The 17,195-nt window shown below is 44.2% G+C and overlaps 3 protein-coding genes across 4 annotated transcripts; 1 reads left to right on the top strand and 2 right to left on the bottom strand.

Moving 5' to 3' along the window:
* Positions 1-2,069: 2,069 nt before the first annotated feature.
* LOC115681909 (nifU-like protein 3, chloroplastic) lies at positions 2,070-4,327 on the top strand. Of its 2 annotated transcripts, none has more exons than XM_056310828.1 (4): positions 2,070-2,427; positions 2,551-2,624; positions 3,152-3,431; positions 3,740-4,327. In XM_056310828.1, the coding sequence occupies exons 1-4, from the start codon at positions 2,353-2,355 to the stop codon at positions 3,929-3,931; spliced, it is 621 nt and encodes a 206-aa protein (XP_056166803.1). In that variant the 5' UTR covers positions 2,070-2,352; the 3' UTR covers positions 3,932-4,327. The 2 variants fall into 2 exon arrangements, with proteins under 2 accessions (XP_056166803.1, XP_030461875.1); XM_030606015.2 differs by having other exon boundaries at positions 2,072-2,427; positions 2,551-2,668; positions 3,133-3,431.
* A 570-nt stretch (positions 4,328-4,897) lies between these two features.
* On the bottom strand, positions 4,898-7,069 carry LOC115681904 (uncharacterized). The gene is made up of 3 exons (XM_030606008.2): positions 6,800-7,069; positions 6,531-6,701; positions 4,898-5,372 (listed from the first exon to the last, which is right to left on the bottom strand). The coding sequence occupies exons 1-3, from the start codon at positions 6,970-6,972 to the stop codon at positions 5,129-5,131; spliced, it is 588 nt and encodes a 195-aa protein (XP_030461868.1). The 5' UTR covers positions 6,973-7,069; the 3' UTR covers positions 4,898-5,128.
* A 3,078-nt stretch (positions 7,070-10,147) lies between these two features.
* Positions 10,148-16,363, bottom strand: LOC115681876 (plasma membrane ATPase 4). Its single transcript, XM_030605976.2, has 16 exons — positions 16,057-16,363; positions 14,821-14,940; positions 14,480-14,716; positions 13,553-14,314; positions 13,319-13,441; positions 13,118-13,222; positions 12,890-13,034; positions 12,629-12,793; positions 12,269-12,507; positions 12,053-12,085; positions 11,878-11,959; positions 11,568-11,728; positions 11,295-11,468; positions 10,978-11,160; positions 10,684-10,865; positions 10,148-10,525 (listed from the first exon to the last, which is right to left on the bottom strand). Exons 1-16 carry the CDS (start codon positions 16,114-16,116, stop codon positions 10,429-10,431), a joined length of 2,868 nt encoding a protein of 955 aa, XP_030461836.1. The 5' UTR covers positions 16,117-16,363; the 3' UTR covers positions 10,148-10,428.
* Between the last annotated feature and the right edge of the window lie 832 nt (positions 16,364-17,195).

Raw genomic sequence — 17,195 nt, 5'->3', positions numbered from 1 at the left:
TTTGAAAGCTTTAGGACTCAATTTCACTTTCGGGACAAGTTTCAGGACTTGATTGAACTTTTTGAAAGTTTCAAGACTCAATTGCACTTTCATGATAAGTTATAGGACTTCTAATGCACTTATCCCTTAAGTCTAATTCACGGAATAGATGTTGTTGCTTCTGCCTCCCTAGTCAAGACAATATTTTGATCACGTCCGATCTTGATTTGTCGGACAAAGTGGGTTCGTCTATGTACAAAGGTCGAGAAGATCAATTATATTATAATTCCGGATATGGCGAGTAAGTAGACAAAAACTGTGAAAGAAACGTGGGTTCACGGGCTTGTTATACTTCCTCAAGGCTGCGAAGTTTCCTCCTAGCGTGTAAAATATAAATACAAGGCACAGCAGCCAAAGTAAATCGTTTCCGCCCTTAGAAAAATAGAACCGGTGAGCTGTTTTGAAAGGAGTTCATGGAAAGGACAAAGGAGACGTCTCGAATCAATGAAGCATCCCGATTGAAAGGAACTTGATTGATAGCCGTGTCACATGGCGATCCACAATAATTAAAGTGTGGATTGATGTTAGGTTGTGCTGCATGTTTGGAATAATACCTCGAATAAGGATCCTGTAAAATTGAAGGAAAGCTCTCACGAAAAAATATTCCGAAATGACTAGATTACCCTTATTTTCCTTGTGAAATTCACTGAAAATTACCCAGATCTGAACCTAGATATAAAAATAGATATATGTTCCCGCGTCAGCCAGTGCCTACTATGGCACTACAACCAAGTTATCATTAGGTCTCCACCGACTATGCCGCCCGTCGCTAGCTATCGCAATTGAGTCATCGACTTTCCAATTGCCCCCTCCCGTCGTGCTCTCTATCAGCCAAGATGGAGGGGCTCGCAGTGGTAGCAACCTCAAAAACCACCATGTGCGATGACCCAGCCTCAGGTGACCCTAGACCTGAGGTGCGCACAGGGAAGAGAGAGAGAGAGAAAGAGAGAGAGGCTTGGTCATGCGGGTGGTGAGGGGGAGGGGCTGCGTTGATGGGGTAGGCACTGGCGTCGAAGGCACGAAACAGTGTCAATTAGAGAAGACTAGGGCGCCTCGCTTGAGTCGTTCTTCTGTTATTGGTTGTGGCTCTATTTCTAAGTACATGGAAGTGGGATTGGCAATTCGTGTTGACTTGTGATAATCAAGTTTATTGTTTGTGTGAGTATAAAACATCATAGTTTTGATTTTATATGCCAGTCTTGAATTACGATGAAAGCATATTAATGTGTATCATAATATATTATATATATTCTAATTTTCTTTCTGCAATTCGCGTTGTGCTTCGTGTGGAATGTGGGTTGTGCAAATGGGCCATGTCCATCACTGGTCCAAAACTGAGATTGCTATAAGAACCAGCAAAGATTATGCAAATTTCCTAACAGGACCACAATTAACACTCTCTCTCAAGAGTCCACGAGGTGTAAGATCGACTAATTAACAATGCAGCAAAATCATCCATCGATCCCACAGACCATAGCATTGGGTCATATCACTCGCCAGCACTATCCTCATGTCAGCCTCCTAGGGATGTTGAGATATATCAGTAGCCATCAACATGAGATTTGAAGCATTGATGATTCAGAGTGATGATAAAGGACCCCATCAATGTTCTCTCTCTCTCTATCTATAGCATTACTTGAGAATGTACAAAAACAAAGCAACCAAGATTTCCCTTCAGCACAAAGGTTATAACATGTTCAACTCTCGAATTGAAGGGGATATTGCACCGACATTCAAATTCCGAAAGCCCATCATATTTTTTTGTATCGCAATCGTACAAGTCCTCAAGTACCTCAAATGAGTTAGCTGTTGGAATATTCTGCAGTGGGTGTGGGATTCTTGTGATTACGTACATTCAAAGGAAATCTCTAGCATCAGTCGCCACTCCCCACCCTTTTCCCTGATAAAAAAAAAAGGAAAAAAACCAAGTTGGGTGGTTTGAAATGGACTTTAAAGGCCCAAGAGGCCCACTTTGGAAATGCTCCGACGTGGCTTCATTCCTGTCCTCTCTCATTCGTGGGTGCTGTTGGCATTCTCATTCTATCCACAAGATCATGGCGCAAAAATCAGTTGGCAGTTTCAATTTCTGCTTCATCCTCACCTTTATCACCATCTTCAACCAGAAAAAAAGGCAGCAACGATAGAAGTGACTGAGCGGACACCGGAAACTGAGAAAAGAAACTGACGAATTGCGTTGAGTCGGCCATTGCTGGTGCTTTCTTGGCCTGTTTCCATCAGTTTCACCTTCTTCACTCTGATGGGTATCATGTTTAAGCAATAAAATCGTCCGAGGAAGAAGAGAAAATCGAGAAAATGCGCATACTTGAAGCGCCTCTTTCTTGTTCTAAAATGGCCTCACCCTGCAGTTACTCCCCAGCCCTCTACAAGGTCCTCTGTTCTTTTTATTCCTTTGGATCCCATGTTGGTCTTTTCATGCTGTCTTTGTGATGATAATGCGCTTGATGAATATAGGTTCTCTTCTTTAATTTTCTTTTGTCTTTCTGCTTCCAGAATTTTAGTGCAGACTGTGGAGGTTTCTCTTCAAGAAAATGCTCCTTTCTTAAAGGTCATCTGGACACCACAAGGTGGGTTCGATGCAAGTCGAAACATTTCCGGGGTAAAACAGAAGGTAATAAAACAAAAAGAAGATATTTGATTTGTGCCTTGGATTGTTCTTTTCGAATTGATCAGAAGTGAAATAGATCCTGCACATGTTAAGTGCGTTTTCACAGATCTTGCTCGTCTGTATCAACATCATTGCATCATTGGCATGTCCTGTTAGGTTGCTTCGAGTGTAAGGCAGGAAGAGGTATTAGTACATGTATGAACTGGGTTCGAAGCGCAAGATTTTCAGACTGCTTGATTTCAATTTTGTAGAAAGATTTTGGCGGACGTTAATGCACTCGAGCAGTAGCAAGTACCTTTATTATTTGGTATCTGAGGCAACTCCAAATGGTTAAGAACATCCAGTCCAATCTAATCGGATATGTCATTTGCATTTTGGCAAGCGTGTGTCAGTACAACGATATTTGCTTTCTGATTTTGGCTGGTACACCGATCTCCTGATTCTGGTCGCAAACTCTAATGTTGTAGGACATGTCGTTTTGCCTAGGTGCGTTCTCCCGTTGACCGAGGAAAATGTGGAGAAGGTTTTGGATGAGGTGAGGCCTGGTTTGATGGCCGACGGAGGCAATGTAGCCTTGCACGAGATAGATGGCCTTGTTGTGGTGCTGAAACTCCAAGGAGCATGTGGGTCGTGCCCGAGCTCGACAAGGACTCTGAAGATGGGCATTGAAACTCGCTTGCGGGACAAGATACCGGAAATTATGGACGTCGAGCAGATCATGGACACTGAAACAGGTCTCGAGTTGAATGAAGAAAATATCGAAAAGGTAAAATGAAGAAACATACCCTGCATTATTTTTCTTCTGTATGTTCTTTAAGTCGTTATTGCAACATGACGCCCGAGTAAAAGGTCAATCGCAATTGAAGTTCGTTATCAACAGTACTAATTGCCTGGTCCTTCTTTACACTTTTGTGCCTTGTGCCAACCATAAGATCCATCTCATACTTGAGCAAATTATTCGGTTTTTGGAATCTCGGGTATTGGTTTTTTTTTAACTTTTCCCCCAAAATATATTGTGGCATAGTTTCTTATCTTGAGAATCGGTTAGTAAGAGTTTGAGTGACCTATGTTCAGCTGCTGGCGGAGATAAGACCATACCTTTCGGGAACCGGTGGCGGTGTACTTGAGCTTGTTCAGATTGATGGATATGTCGTCACAGTTCGGCTGAGTGGACCTGCAGCAGGGGTTATGACTGTCCGCATCGCTTTGACGCAAAAGTTGAGGGAAAAGATTCCGGCTATTGCAGCTGTCCAGCTTGTAGAATGATAGGATGCAACTGGAATATGTTTGCTATGTTGAGCAGAAGTTGGAGAGCCAACAAAGTATATGCAAAGTGCTTTTGTAGGATCTTATTTTTTTCAGTGTAATCATATACTGGGGAAGCATTAAGAAATAGACAGGGAAAGGTGAGGGAATAGTCTTTTCTGTGTTTCTATTGATACCAGTGATAGGGTTGTTTTATGGTTACAGCGTGAACTCTGCAGATTTTCTATTGAAATCTGCAATAATCATGACATCGAGCTCGTGTTTGAGCAAGAATGCCATGATCATTGCATGAGTTCAATTGGAAGGGCATAGATGTTCCTTCCTACTTAAACCTGTAAGCAGCAAGTTAAAAGCGAGAGTATGAAAGTACTGGCCAGATCGTGATCTTAAACGCGCTAGCGAAGTGCTCCTTCTCCTTTATCGTTTCCCTTGTGTATTTGGACTGCTGGTGTATAAAACCGAGAAAGATTGGAAACAAGAAACTAACACAAATAAACCCAGAAACAAAGGAGGATTATCCGAGCCACCGAAACTCTTCACTTACCGCAGAAAAAAAATTTCTGTGTTGCATATTATTAGTTAGAGTATTCCTGTTGTGCAGTTTCTACTTGCTCAGCAGAGAAAAGGCTGTTTTCATCTGTTTTGAAGGTAGAGATATCGCTCCAAATACGATTTTCGTAGCGTGCTGGCGTATTCATGCGAAACTTGCAGAAACTCTTGCCAGGAAATCTTCAACGATAAGATGGTTTCGATAAGTTTTTTAACTGCTTCTTCAATGGCTCTGTCCTGTTGATGTCCCACAGAGTCACTACTTGAGCATGAGAGCAAAGAGCATCATCTGAGAAGATGCTTTATGAGAAAACGCGTTCGCCAAATTCAATTGATCTAGGGAAACTTAGAGAACTAATTCTGACAAAATATGAAGTGGAACATTATTTATCCTCACTTCAAATCACGTACGGATCAGACAGCAAAAGTTGCTTTTCTATAACAAGCTCAAACTATAAGAGTAACTTTCGATATAACAATTTACATCATAAGATCTTTTTGCACCAAATGATTCTCAGAACCATATTCCGGGTTGCTTCTTGTGGCTTGTTTTAGAATACACAATCAGGCCAACCATACACGTCCTGCAGTTTCTCCATGAAGATCATATATAGATAACTTTTTGCCAATACAAAATTTTCAGAGTAACTAGTAATCATCTTCATCATCCCGAGGTCCCGTGAATCTCCTCACGACAGCAGCAACAGCACCGAGAATCAGAAAGAAAGCAAGGGCGTCAAACCCGCCTCCAACACCGACGGCAACACTAGGACCCGGAGCAAAGAATGAAAACGGCGACCAACCCCAGCCTCCATAGAATGGCACACCATAACCGTACCCATATCCACCAATTAAGGGTGGGGCAACAGGTGGATTAATGTAAATATTTGTCCTGCAAAAGGAACAGATAATATTACTTCTACGTAAAGTAATAGCATGCTTTGTGTCAATATCTTGAGAACACAGATAGGGAGGGAGGGAGGGAGGTAGAGAGAGAGCGAGCCCCCAGATTTATGGTTATGACCTAGGTGAATGGAGTTTCAAAGGCCAGTTTGGGATTTCATGTACCATGCTAGGCAAAGCCTGAAGATCCCTTCCATGCTAGGAAACATAACTTCACTTAAAGAGTTTGTGCTGCTTTCTACGGTACACGTGATGATACATTCAGATTCAGGGTTTCTTAAGTAGGACTTGGGATGAAAATTTTGAGCAGCCCTCTAGGGCGGATAATTCTGCGTAATTAAGTCCATGATGGTGTGCTAACAGCTTTCGAAGTCACATGGACTACCCTCTTCTTGTTGGTTCATCTACTATCAATATTTCATTCACTTCAAGGTGGTGGTACCTCTCCTTACGGCCTCATGGATGAACTTTTTCAGTTTTTACCAACCAAGAAGAAAATCGCATGCAACTTTAGGTGGGCACTGTTCCATATAACATTGTCATTGCCCTAGTTCCTTTTGTATATGTTCGAGCCTATTTTGGCTCATCTGTCAAAACACTACATAAAGATAAACATGAACTATAGAAGGGATATGATCCAGCTATGGGTAAGAAAAAGTAACGCGATCCTTCATTAGCACGGTTCAAACGATGCGCCTTCCTCAGAGCTCTCATCCTGTGCCTGTACCCTACTAACTCAACAGCACCATCCCATTTTGCACAAATGGAACTCAAATCTTCACTTACAAAACTAAGCTAAGGACAAAAACCCACAACCGGTTGGCTCAGGATTCCTCAGGTTGGAAGAAAAATGGACTGACCGGAACCGAACAGTCGAAACTCAGGTCGACTCAACCAGCACACCAGGAAAGGGATTATTCTTTTTTGACAGCCTAACTTCCACTGACCCCATCATTTCATCCATTAAAGAGAAAAGTTTTAAGTTAAACTACAGGACCTAAACCAGGGGCACGAGGAGCCGGACACCAAGTTCACTTTCAAATGGTGATTACCATCATTCATCAGGCGCAAATTCAAACAAACCATAACAGCAGCAGCAGCAGCAGCACACAAGGACAGGAAAAATCAGCGTATCGTTGATGACTACCTCGAATTATTGCCTCGTGGAGCAGATGGCCTCGGCGCCGACGACCTGAACGCCTGACCACCGATTCTACCCCCGGTCTTGGCGGCCGAAGCATCTTGCACTGACCCAAGCGTCAAAACCCCCGCCGCGAGCGTCACTATAGCCAGTTTCGCCAGCTGATTGTCGTTCCTCCTTCCAAAAACCAAGAAACACCCATGAATTCAGTACACACATATGTCAAGAATTCAGCCGAAAGACAAAAGAATTCGCCAAGGACAGTGGAAATTCACCTCGAAGAATCATTGGAGCCATCGTGATCATATGATGATAATGATGATGATGGGTGTCCGCGTCTGCAGGAGACTGTGCTGACAGAGCCCAGGAACTTCTTCTGGGGCTTGTGGGTGGACCGAGCGAGGAGGGCGTTGGCGAGGAAAGCTTGGTGAGACGAGGCTACTGACATTCTTTCCTTCTGCCGAAATCAGCTGATTCGCCAAAGCTGCTGCTCCGGAGTTCGAACTGGAACGAGTTCTTCGATTTGCTCATTGTTTTTTCCATCTTATTTCTTCTGATCCTGAGACGGCCACGTGGCGTCGCGTTAGTGGTCGTGTCGGAGTTTCTCCATGATATTTCACCCCCTCCCCCTCCCCCTCCCCCTCCCCCCCCGGGCCTTGGCTTAGATCCTCCTCACTTCCTTTTCCCTGTCCAAAAAATTGGAGGTTGTGAGCAAAACACCTCCGTTGGCTCGAGCCCGTTGGCCCTAATGAATTGGCCGAGGCCAAAATTTTCGCACCTACGAGTAGACATGGCCACGGGCCAGTTTCGGCCCGAAACCGGCACAGGTCAAATTCGAGACCAGTCCGTTGATCGGGCCCGCGGTCCAGTTCCAACAATTCATTATTTTGATTACATTTTATATTGAATATTTATCTATTTATTTATTTTTTGATAATCGAGGTGTCCGCGCGGCCGGCGAGCTAGGGCTCAAACCAGCGGTGATGCCCGACTAGTCCTCGAGGGGGGCTAGAGCAGCATCCCACCGCCACGACCCCCCACTTAAATCACCGATGGGCGAGTTTGAACTCAGGACCTCTCGTGAAAGGAATTGAGCGCAAACCAACGCGGCCACCGATGGGTGGGTTTTATATTGAATAATTCATTATTTCATAATTTGATAATTCATTATTTTTTTATTTCATAATTTATTTTTTTAATTTTTACCGGCAGGTTCCGAACCGGGCCGGAACCGGAACCGGGCCGGAACCGCCGGTTCCGGTTCATACATGGCCACGAACCGGAATCGCCGGTTCCGAACCGTAGCCATGTCTACCTACGAGGGATGATCGAGTCCCGCTCGACCATTGAGAAAAAGGAAAAAAAAATAAGATGTTTTCTAGATCGGCTGTCTCCCATTTTCCATTTTCACCGTTTCCCAGCCCTCCCTCACATGCACCACTTCCTAACGCCCCTTGGCCTCGTTCATCAATTTCGCGTGTTTTTTTCCTTTACGTTGATACCTCAAAACTTGCCTCCATTTTAAAACATAAATTTAAGCTTGAGATGGAACAAAGAGTCGACAAAGATTTGAGCGATGATATTTTAATGGGCATGAAAATGCATTTTAAACCTAAAAATGGGCTTTGCTCATTACGATGGGTATTTTGATACCCACGGTACGCGATGGTGGAATTTTTTACCCTTCGTAACTAGTCACCCATTTTTTGCAGAGTTGGGAAGCTTGCAATTTCCAAATTCAATTACGATGAGACTAGGGATTTGCAAGTATACAAGCGCAACAAAAATTGGGTCATTCGGACATCATACGAGAAAGTAATCACTGATCAAACTTTGGTCAAACAATCGATTTCACGACTTTACCAAATCATATCGAGCTTGTCGGAAAACGCTCAATACAAGCATTCTGACACCGTAAAAAATCACACTAATTGAATGTTGAATGGAGAAGTTACAAACCCGAGAAGTGGCTCGCATCAGGTATAGGCTCACTCGTCTCGAGTCATATAAATCTCTTCCGCTGCAACGATTAAACTCTAACTTTTGACAGTAACACTGTCCGTACTCTTCCTTAATTTTTCTTTTCCCTTTTTTGAACGTGTATGTCTGGGTGCTTAGCTAGTTTGTTCTTAAGATATATAAAATGGGACTTTTGAAGCAATGGTAGATATGCATGTTGAGTTTAGAATCAAACGAAATTTCGCAAATCTTGTATAACAAATTGCACATATAGTCAGAAAGAGATGAGGTCCGGTGCCATTAAATCAGGTGAAAGTCCAGTGACAATGGATCCACTGTTGACACTGCAGGAGCATGATTGCTCGAGCTCGAGCAATCTTGACAGCCAAGAAGTAGCCGCCGAGCGCAACAGCCTCATAAGCAGGGAAGACGGTGGGGGGAGAGAGAGAGAGAGAGAGAAGCGTTGCTGGGAATGAAGCCGTCGACGACGAGACAGGGTCTCTACTAAAGGCGGCAACAGTGAGGTGAGCATCGCTGTCGACAGTGACCAGGAGATTATGAGGCCGAGCTAGGGGCAGGACAGCATTTCCATCACAGATGGGTTTTTGGTATAAGCTAGTGGATGGGCAAAACTTGGACGAAAGATGTCAGCTTTCTAAACATGAGAACGAGCTATAACTAAAATGTCAGATGCAATACAAAGCCAAAAACACAAAATTGAGGAAGACAATTGCAAGTGAATGGTCTCTAGTGCAACAAGAGCGCACAAGGTGCGAAACGAATGCTATCACTGTTTTTGGGATATGTGAGATACATGCAGGATGTGCTAAGGGGATTGCTGGAAATCCAAATACATAGCAGGAATAAATTGGGTTGACAACACTTTCCAAGCAGCAAAGTTATGATGTTGGACAACAATAAATGAATTGCTGGAAATGCAAGTAAAGTGCATTAAAAAAATGGCAAAATCTTGGACTTGGATGTTCCTGGGTATCCTCCTCTCCTAAGACGTTCTGTCATGTTTTTTTTTTTTTTTGGTCTAAAGACGTTCTGTCATGTTAATCAGCTTCAAGTTTTTTTTTTTTCCGAAAAGAAACTGTATTTATTACTCAAAATAATGCATGAAAAATATGTAGATTTCAAAGCAAAACAATTCGGTCAATGCCAAGCTCGCACATGCCAAGCCTCCTGTTGGTCAAACTCGTGCCAATCACAACCCGGTTGGCATGGCCTCGAAGACATCTTATAATTATAAAGCCGGTATCTTACTTGATTTGATCTATTCCTCACAAAACTAGTGTCTCTCTCAAGACGATCCGTTTCCATTTTGGCGATTTTAAGTGCCAACAAGTGTCCCCAACGTTCATATGAGAAATGCAATAGACACAAGCAATTTGATGTTTCTTACCCTCTTGGAACATTTACTCCTAGAGGGTATAATGGGTCGACACTCAACACAATTTCGTCATATTTTGCATTTGATTCAATCTAACTAGGATCGATATTGGCTTTTTCGTATTGCATAGGGTTGGAATTTGTAACTGTCGTGTTTGAAAGATAACTGTCCTAAGGCTGCAAGTCTTTTTGGCAACGAGTCTCAAATAGTTGTGCGAGGAAGAAATTACCCCGGAAAAGGATCAAGGTTAAAGCAAATCAGGCCAGACTGAGGAAGGAAGATTGAAGGTAGGATTATAGATAACCAAGTTCCATTGCTTCTAGGAGATCAGAGACCCCAAAAAAAAGAAGAAAAAGAACAACTAAAGAACAAGAACAGATCAAACATCAGCTCTTCTTATGCTGCTTGAGAATACATGAGCAAGCACTATTCAAGTAAGTATAGATATCCTCTCCCTATGCACCGTGGTTGAACTAGTTAGGCTTTCTTCTTAGGATCATCTTGGCATGGACTTTGCCTCTCAGGCAGTGAGTGCACGTCTTGTGAAATTCACACTGTATAATGCTGCTGAATCGTGTCGATGTCCAAGCCCTTAAGCTTCACCACCGACTCCACATGGCCCTTGAGCGTCTGGAGCTCCCGCAACCTAAAATCGGATAAAGAAGAGAGCGAAACGAAAGGTTTTGAGCACTTTTTCGTCTATCGATTCCACATAGAAAACGTAACTATTGTGTTTTACTCATAGTGCTAATAGGCCTGTAGAGAACATGTGCATTGCATCATATGGAATGGTACATTGCATACCTTGCGACCTCAGCTCGTCTCTTGGCCTGCTCTGCGATCTCGGACAGCTCTCTGTAGCTGCTCCTGTCCAAGAAAATGGAGGAAGTCTCCGGCGGCTGGAGGCCGTGGAGAGTCCTCTGGGCGAGTGCCCATTGAGCTTCTCTCTCCTCCTTACCGTAATCCTTCTTGGTGGTGAAGGCCGTCTGTTTTCGCAAAGAGAAAAGTGAAGGGCCGGTGTGATCAATCAATTGACTCGAAATGAGCAAACGAGAATATGTATCACCTAATATTCCTGAGAAATAAAAAAGATTGTACCTTGTTCTCCAGCAAGTTAAGCCATGCCTTTCCACTCAAGATGTAGCGAATCGCAAACTTGATGAAATCCAATGGCACGTAAAAGACGACACTGTAGATCCATATAACCCCGGCCCATCCCCAACCGCATCCCTTGATTTCAGCAAAGCCCCAGTTGGCATATACAGCTATCAAAGTAGCAACCTGGAAAATATGTATACAAGTTTCAAATTATGTTATATGAACTGAAGCATTTGCACTGCTCTGAACCAGAGGCGTAAATATCAGGCATTTCTCAGAAAAAAGAACATGAGAAGAAGCGCTCGGAGTATCCATACCAGTTGTGCAATTATGAATGCGCTCATTAGCAGCGTTCCAGGGCGTTCAACATATGACCAGCTTCGAGACCGAGTAACAAAAATCAAAGCCTGGCTCACAATGCTCACTTGTAGATATAAAGCGGCCATCATTTCATTGGGACTGTCCCTTATTGGTCTCACACCGAATTTATTCTGCATTTGGGCAAAATAGAATGAGCATTTGATAAGTTACTCGAGTATAGTAGGAGCTCGAGTTGGGACAGTCTTAGTGACAAGGAATCGAGCTCTTACAGGGAAAAAGTCGGTTTCCTTCATTGCCCAGAAGAATATGACAGTCATCAGTCCCAAGTAACCTCCGAGAACAACGCCAGTTGCGAATATCTCTCTCAGCTTCCAACTATCAGGCACAGGAGATGGCTTCACACGGTCCTTTGAGATTGTCATGATTGTTCCTTGAGAAATTTGAAATTAAAGCACGAAATTAGAACTGGTGTTTATCATTCCATGAAGATAAGAGACCAGCATTAAAAGAAGGTATAAATGTTTATTTGGGTTCGAGTAGCTTCCAAATTTTTGCAAGAGAAACCGTATAGCAACTCACCATCGTTTAGGATTGCAATGATCAAAACCATGAATGGAGAGAAGTCAAACTTCCATATCAAAGCAATGAGCATGAAACCGAACTGCAATAGTCAGAACAATCAGGTAAGTCACAATCATCCATCGATACATAGAAATAAAATCATAAAAGCCTCAAAAGTGACATTTCTACTAACCACAATACGGATGGTAATTGACACTGCATATATCTGCAAGACAGAAAAAAAAATTGAAATAAAAAAATCTCCTCTTAAAGATATAACTTCGCATCGTGATTCTTAGAATATTTGGTTGCCCGTGTTATGTTCGAGTTAGTGATGGTAAACTCGATGGAAGGGCAAGAAAGTGCATGTTCTTAGGTTAGATACAATAGAGTAAAGGAAGGGACTAACTGTGTAGTTCTTCATCCTTTGGAATATAGCTCTGCTGGTGAGCACAGCACTGATGATAACGCTCAAACCCGGTTCAGTGAGGACAATATCAGAAGCGCCTCGTGCAGCATCTGTGGCATCAGCAACTGCGATTCCTATATCTGCCTTCTTCAAAGCAGGGGCATCGTTCACACCATCACCAGTCATTCCACAAATGTGCTTCTTCTCTTGCAACTTCTTCACAATTTCATATTTGTGCTCTGTCCAGAGAAGATAAAGGAAAGGCAATGGTGAGAAGCAAGTTTTACTGAAGGAAGAACCCATACAAGGCAGAGAGGACAAATAAATTTCAAGTGACCAAAAGGCCAAAAAGGCACGAACCAGGAAAGACGCCAGCAAATCCATCGGCCTTCTCGATCAATTCTTCCACGGGAAGAGCTGCTATGCTAGCATCCTTGTCTTGGCCAAGTAAAGAAGCAGACGGGTACATATTTGTTCCCATTCCAAGTCTCCGTCCGGTCTCCTTGGCAATGGCAAGTTGATCACCTAGTCGACGAGATAGAAAAATAGCCATTAGAGCCATTAGCAAGACATATTGTACCGACTGAACTCATCAGGCCATAGTGTGAGTAGGTTAAGTACCTGTAATCATCTTGACATTAACACCGAGATTAAGAGCTCTACGTATTGTTTCCGCACTGTCATGCCTTGGAGGGTCAAAAAGAGGCAGTAGGCCAACGAACTGCCAAGGGCCACCCGGACTTTCTTTCGTTTTCTCGGGCACTTCCTGTACGATCGATGTAATGGTGAGATTTTCTCCTTTCGATAGCAAAAACTATTCAAGGAGATAAAAAGATTGTATCAAAGTACCTGTCTGGCAACAGCCAGTGACCGAAGCCCACGTTCAGCGAATTTATCAATTATAGCATGAACTTTCTTCCTAAGATCATCCCTTGCATTGCAAAGATTCAAAATCTGCACCAGAAGCCAAAAAGGGAATACAGATTACAGCGGACAATTGAAGTTTGAAACAACTTTAACTTACTGAAAATATAGGACTAACAGTATTACCTGCTCGGGAGCTCCTTTACTTGCCCGATGCCAATTTCCAGCAGAATCAACATAAGTCAAAGCAGTTCTCTTATCCACCGGATTGAATGGGAAGAAGTGAACCTCTCTAACGTCAGCTCTTGCCTTCAAGAACAGATATTATAGCAAAGAAACTGTCAGGTTTCAGCTCTTGCATATGTAAAACAGTATCTTCAACAGGCAAACATAATCGGAGGATTCACTATCTTATCTTACCTCCTTCGGATCACCAAGCATGCCGACGATGGCTGCATCTATCGCATCTTGATTTTCTGTCCTAGAAGCCCTGGCGGCCAGCAAGATCACGTGTTCCTTCTCCACTCCTTTTGCAAAAACTTCGATCAAATTCTTATCTACGCTCAGCTTGTTGAGAGTCAGCGTCCCGGTCTTGTCACTGCAGAGGACGTCCATTCCCGCCAATTCTTCAATGGCAGTCATCCTCTTCGTGATTGCACCCTGCTGAGACAGACGGTGGGACCCAATGGCCATCGTGACAGAGAGAACGGTCGGCATGGCAATGGGGATTCCACCGATCAAAAGGACCAAGAGGTTGTTGATCCCCTCCCTGTACTCGCGGTGCTGAATCGGGTACATCACGATAACCTCGATCAACATGCCAACCGCAATAGAACAGATGCAGAAGTTCCCAATCGCCGTCAGCACTTTCTGGAAGTGCCCGACATTGTTCGTGCTGTCGACGAGATGTGCCGCTTTGCCGAAGAACGTGTGGACGCCAGTGGCAATCACGACGGCCTCAATTTCTCCTTGCTTGCAGGTTGAGCCGGAGAAAACTTCATCCGAGGGATTTTTGGTCACTGGAAGAGATTCTCCGGTGAGGGCAGATTGGTCGATTTTCAACGGGTCACCCTCAAGAAGACGGGCATCTGCGGGGATAATGTCTCCCAGTTTAATGCTAATGATGTCCCCCGGAACCAAAATAGCAGCCTCCTGCTCAGACCATTTGCCGTCCCGGAGTACCTATAAACAATCACCACAGTACATCACAAACAGTAAAATAACTCGAATGGTATGATACACCATGCACAGGTGCTGTTTCAGATTTAATTCCTACAAGCACCACAAAGGACCGGACCCTCTCGAACCATTTATCGAGCCGAGTGTGACTTGGCACCTGTCTATTACCTTAGTTTTCGGGGCGAGACCAGCCATGAGAGCAGCCGCGGCATTACCAGCATTGTTCTCTTCAATGAAACTGATGGTGGAGTTGATCACCAACAAGCAAACAATGCCCACAAAGTCCTGCCAATCCGGAGGCTTTCCTTGGCCGTTAGCGAGCACGATGGCCATCAGAGCGGCGGATTCCATGACCCACGACAGCGGATTCCACATGAACCCCAGAAACTTGAGCAGCTTGCTTTCCTGATCGTTTCGCATCGCCAAGACAGCACAGTCATACTTCCGGATACCGACGCACCTCGCGAATCAAGTAAGCGAACGAAATGAGCGGGAAAAGATCGAATTACCTTCTTCTCCTCCAACTTGTTGGGTCCGAAGATCTGAAGCCGGCTCTCTCCTTCCTGAGTGGTCAGACCATTCGTCGTGCATTTCAGCTGCTCGAACACCTCTTCGATCGGAATCTTTTCCTGTAACCATCATCATTTCACAGTTCAACACTCCAAAGTACCCACCTCAAATTGTCAGCTAGAGACGCTATATTTTCCTAACAGAATTGCATGTTTTCAACCCAACTCATTTTCGCGTCCTAGCTCGACCCCCTTAAACTAATTATACAGTATGCTATACGGTGGAAATACGTACACAAGGTTGTCCGGAGAATTCCTTCAAATAACAAAATCAGAGAAAGTTGGAGGTTCTTATTATGCTGAAATATTTTTTGAAAGTTAGTTTGTTTTTTTTTTAATAGGTTCTTTGACTTCTAACAAGAAGCCCAAACACCAGCCAGAACAGAACCAATCTTCTGCGGTCGGTGAAATACGGGGCTACGCTAAGGCGTGGCGTGCGAGCCACGTCAGCACAAAAGCGTTGACGGGCCGCGCCGCGGGGTGGCGCAAAGCGGTCGTGTCAGGGTGGGGCCCATCCACCCCCGCTGCCTCCCCCCATGATTGGTCCGTGCCTCCACGCGCCATGGTTGGGCACGGGCGGTCGATGCAAAAAGACCAACGGTTCGAAGCAAAAGGGCAGCAACTCTCTTCCTTTTTCCCCGAAGAGGGGGATCAAAAGAAGGCTAAAGGCCGCAATGAATGCTTGTTTCTACACGTGAAACTATTTATACTATATATATATACGCCCGTGAAATCTGGGTGATGCACAGGCTCGTGATGCTTAGCTTCTTTATCATCGAACCAGTAATTGCATAGTCTCTCTCTCTCTCTCTCTCTTCTTCTACTTCTGCCATACTATGGGGGCTGCTTCTTTCAGCCATGTGAAGGCGGCCTATGCTTGTGCAACAGAAGGAGCCAACTGGGTTTTTTCTCATGTCCGATCACTGACTCGCCCATTTTTTCTTATTCTGTTTGTACTATTCAATTCGATCAAGCATGCTAAATGAGCCAAAGAAAAAAAACAAGAAATGACACGATCGAAAAGGAAAAAAAGAAGCAGTTTCATGCAGATTCGTTGGTGATTTGTTCCTACACGTTGAAGATTTTCTATGATGTATGTAATGGGAATTCCATGGAAGGAAAGAAAAGGAAAGAGGAAGAGAGAGCGAGCAGAAGAAGAAGATGATGATGATGTACCAGATCAACAGTCTCGTTCCTGATTTCCTCCAAGCTTATTACGCCTTTCTCGCTGGCCATCTTGGATCGACCCAGAAAGCCAGAAAGTCACCCGAAACAGAGAGCGAATACAACCACGAGACACCCGGTCCCCTGTGAATGCCAAACTTTTTAATGTTCGTGCGTGGATCTTAAGTTGAGGATAGACCTGCAGAGAGCGACTCTCTCTCTCTCTCTATATCTCTATCTCTCTCCAAAAGTCAAGAACGAAAGAGAGAGAGACACGAGAGAGGGGAAGAGGTTAATGCGTGTGTGGCTCTTCCAAATGGCCCTCCGAAACCCTCCTTTTATACTCTCGCAGAAGCCCCCTCCCCAAGCTGACCCCACCACCCTCTCTCTCTCTCTCTCTCTCTCTCTCTCTCTCTCTCTCTCTCTCTCTCTCTCTCCTGGCCAGTGACCTGCTGGTGTCATTATTGAAGATGATGGGGAGGATGATGACACCTTCGAATGACTTTCGGGTTTGGGGTTTTTCCCAAAGCTTGTAGCCTCCCCCTCACGTACCTTCCTTCCTTCCCAACAGTGATAAATCTTTGGCGTGGGAGAGGAGGAGGCCCAGTTGGTTCCTGTAACATGGCCAAGAAACGTGGCGCGAATCGGAGACACCTTGGGTCTGACTTTGTTTTCTGCACATACGCCCTCCCCTTTGAACGTTACTGTACATAATGAGTCGTTGACTGTTCGTGGAGGCTTTTCCATTGGCATGCTTAGGGTTGTTTTCAATTGACTTGCTTGTTGTAATTGGTGATGATGATCTACCAAATGCCTCCTAATTGAGAGGCTTTTCAAAATGATTTGCCAAATGCCTCCTGGTTCGGATCTTATCGTGTTTCCCTTTTTGTCCCGAGAACCGTTTGGTTTTTCCCGCCCGCCCGTAGAAATGACCTTTTTTTTTTCTTTCTGGAGATCGAGGGCATTCTCCGAAATAAATGGTGTGTTTGCCAATTGGAACGTCGCCCTGCCAAGGCAATACGTCGGTCGAGCCCTTGTGACGCTAGAGAAACCAAGAGGTCCTCTGTTCAGAGTTTTCTATCCAAAAATCGCAAAGTCCAATTGGATGGATTAGTCACGGCATTATCTCGGGGGTGGGCAATTCGAAAGTC

Source organism: Syzygium oleosum, unplaced genomic scaffold (assembly GCF_021117445.2).
Source record: "Syzygium oleosum isolate NSW1041296 unplaced genomic scaffold, Sole_v2.1 Sole_v2.04, whole genome shotgun sequence".
Taxonomy (NCBI): domain Eukaryota; kingdom Viridiplantae; phylum Streptophyta; class Magnoliopsida; order Myrtales; family Myrtaceae; genus Syzygium; species Syzygium oleosum.
The sequence above is the reverse complement of the archived record's forward strand: the minus strand, read 5'-3'. Positions and strand labels throughout refer to the sequence as shown.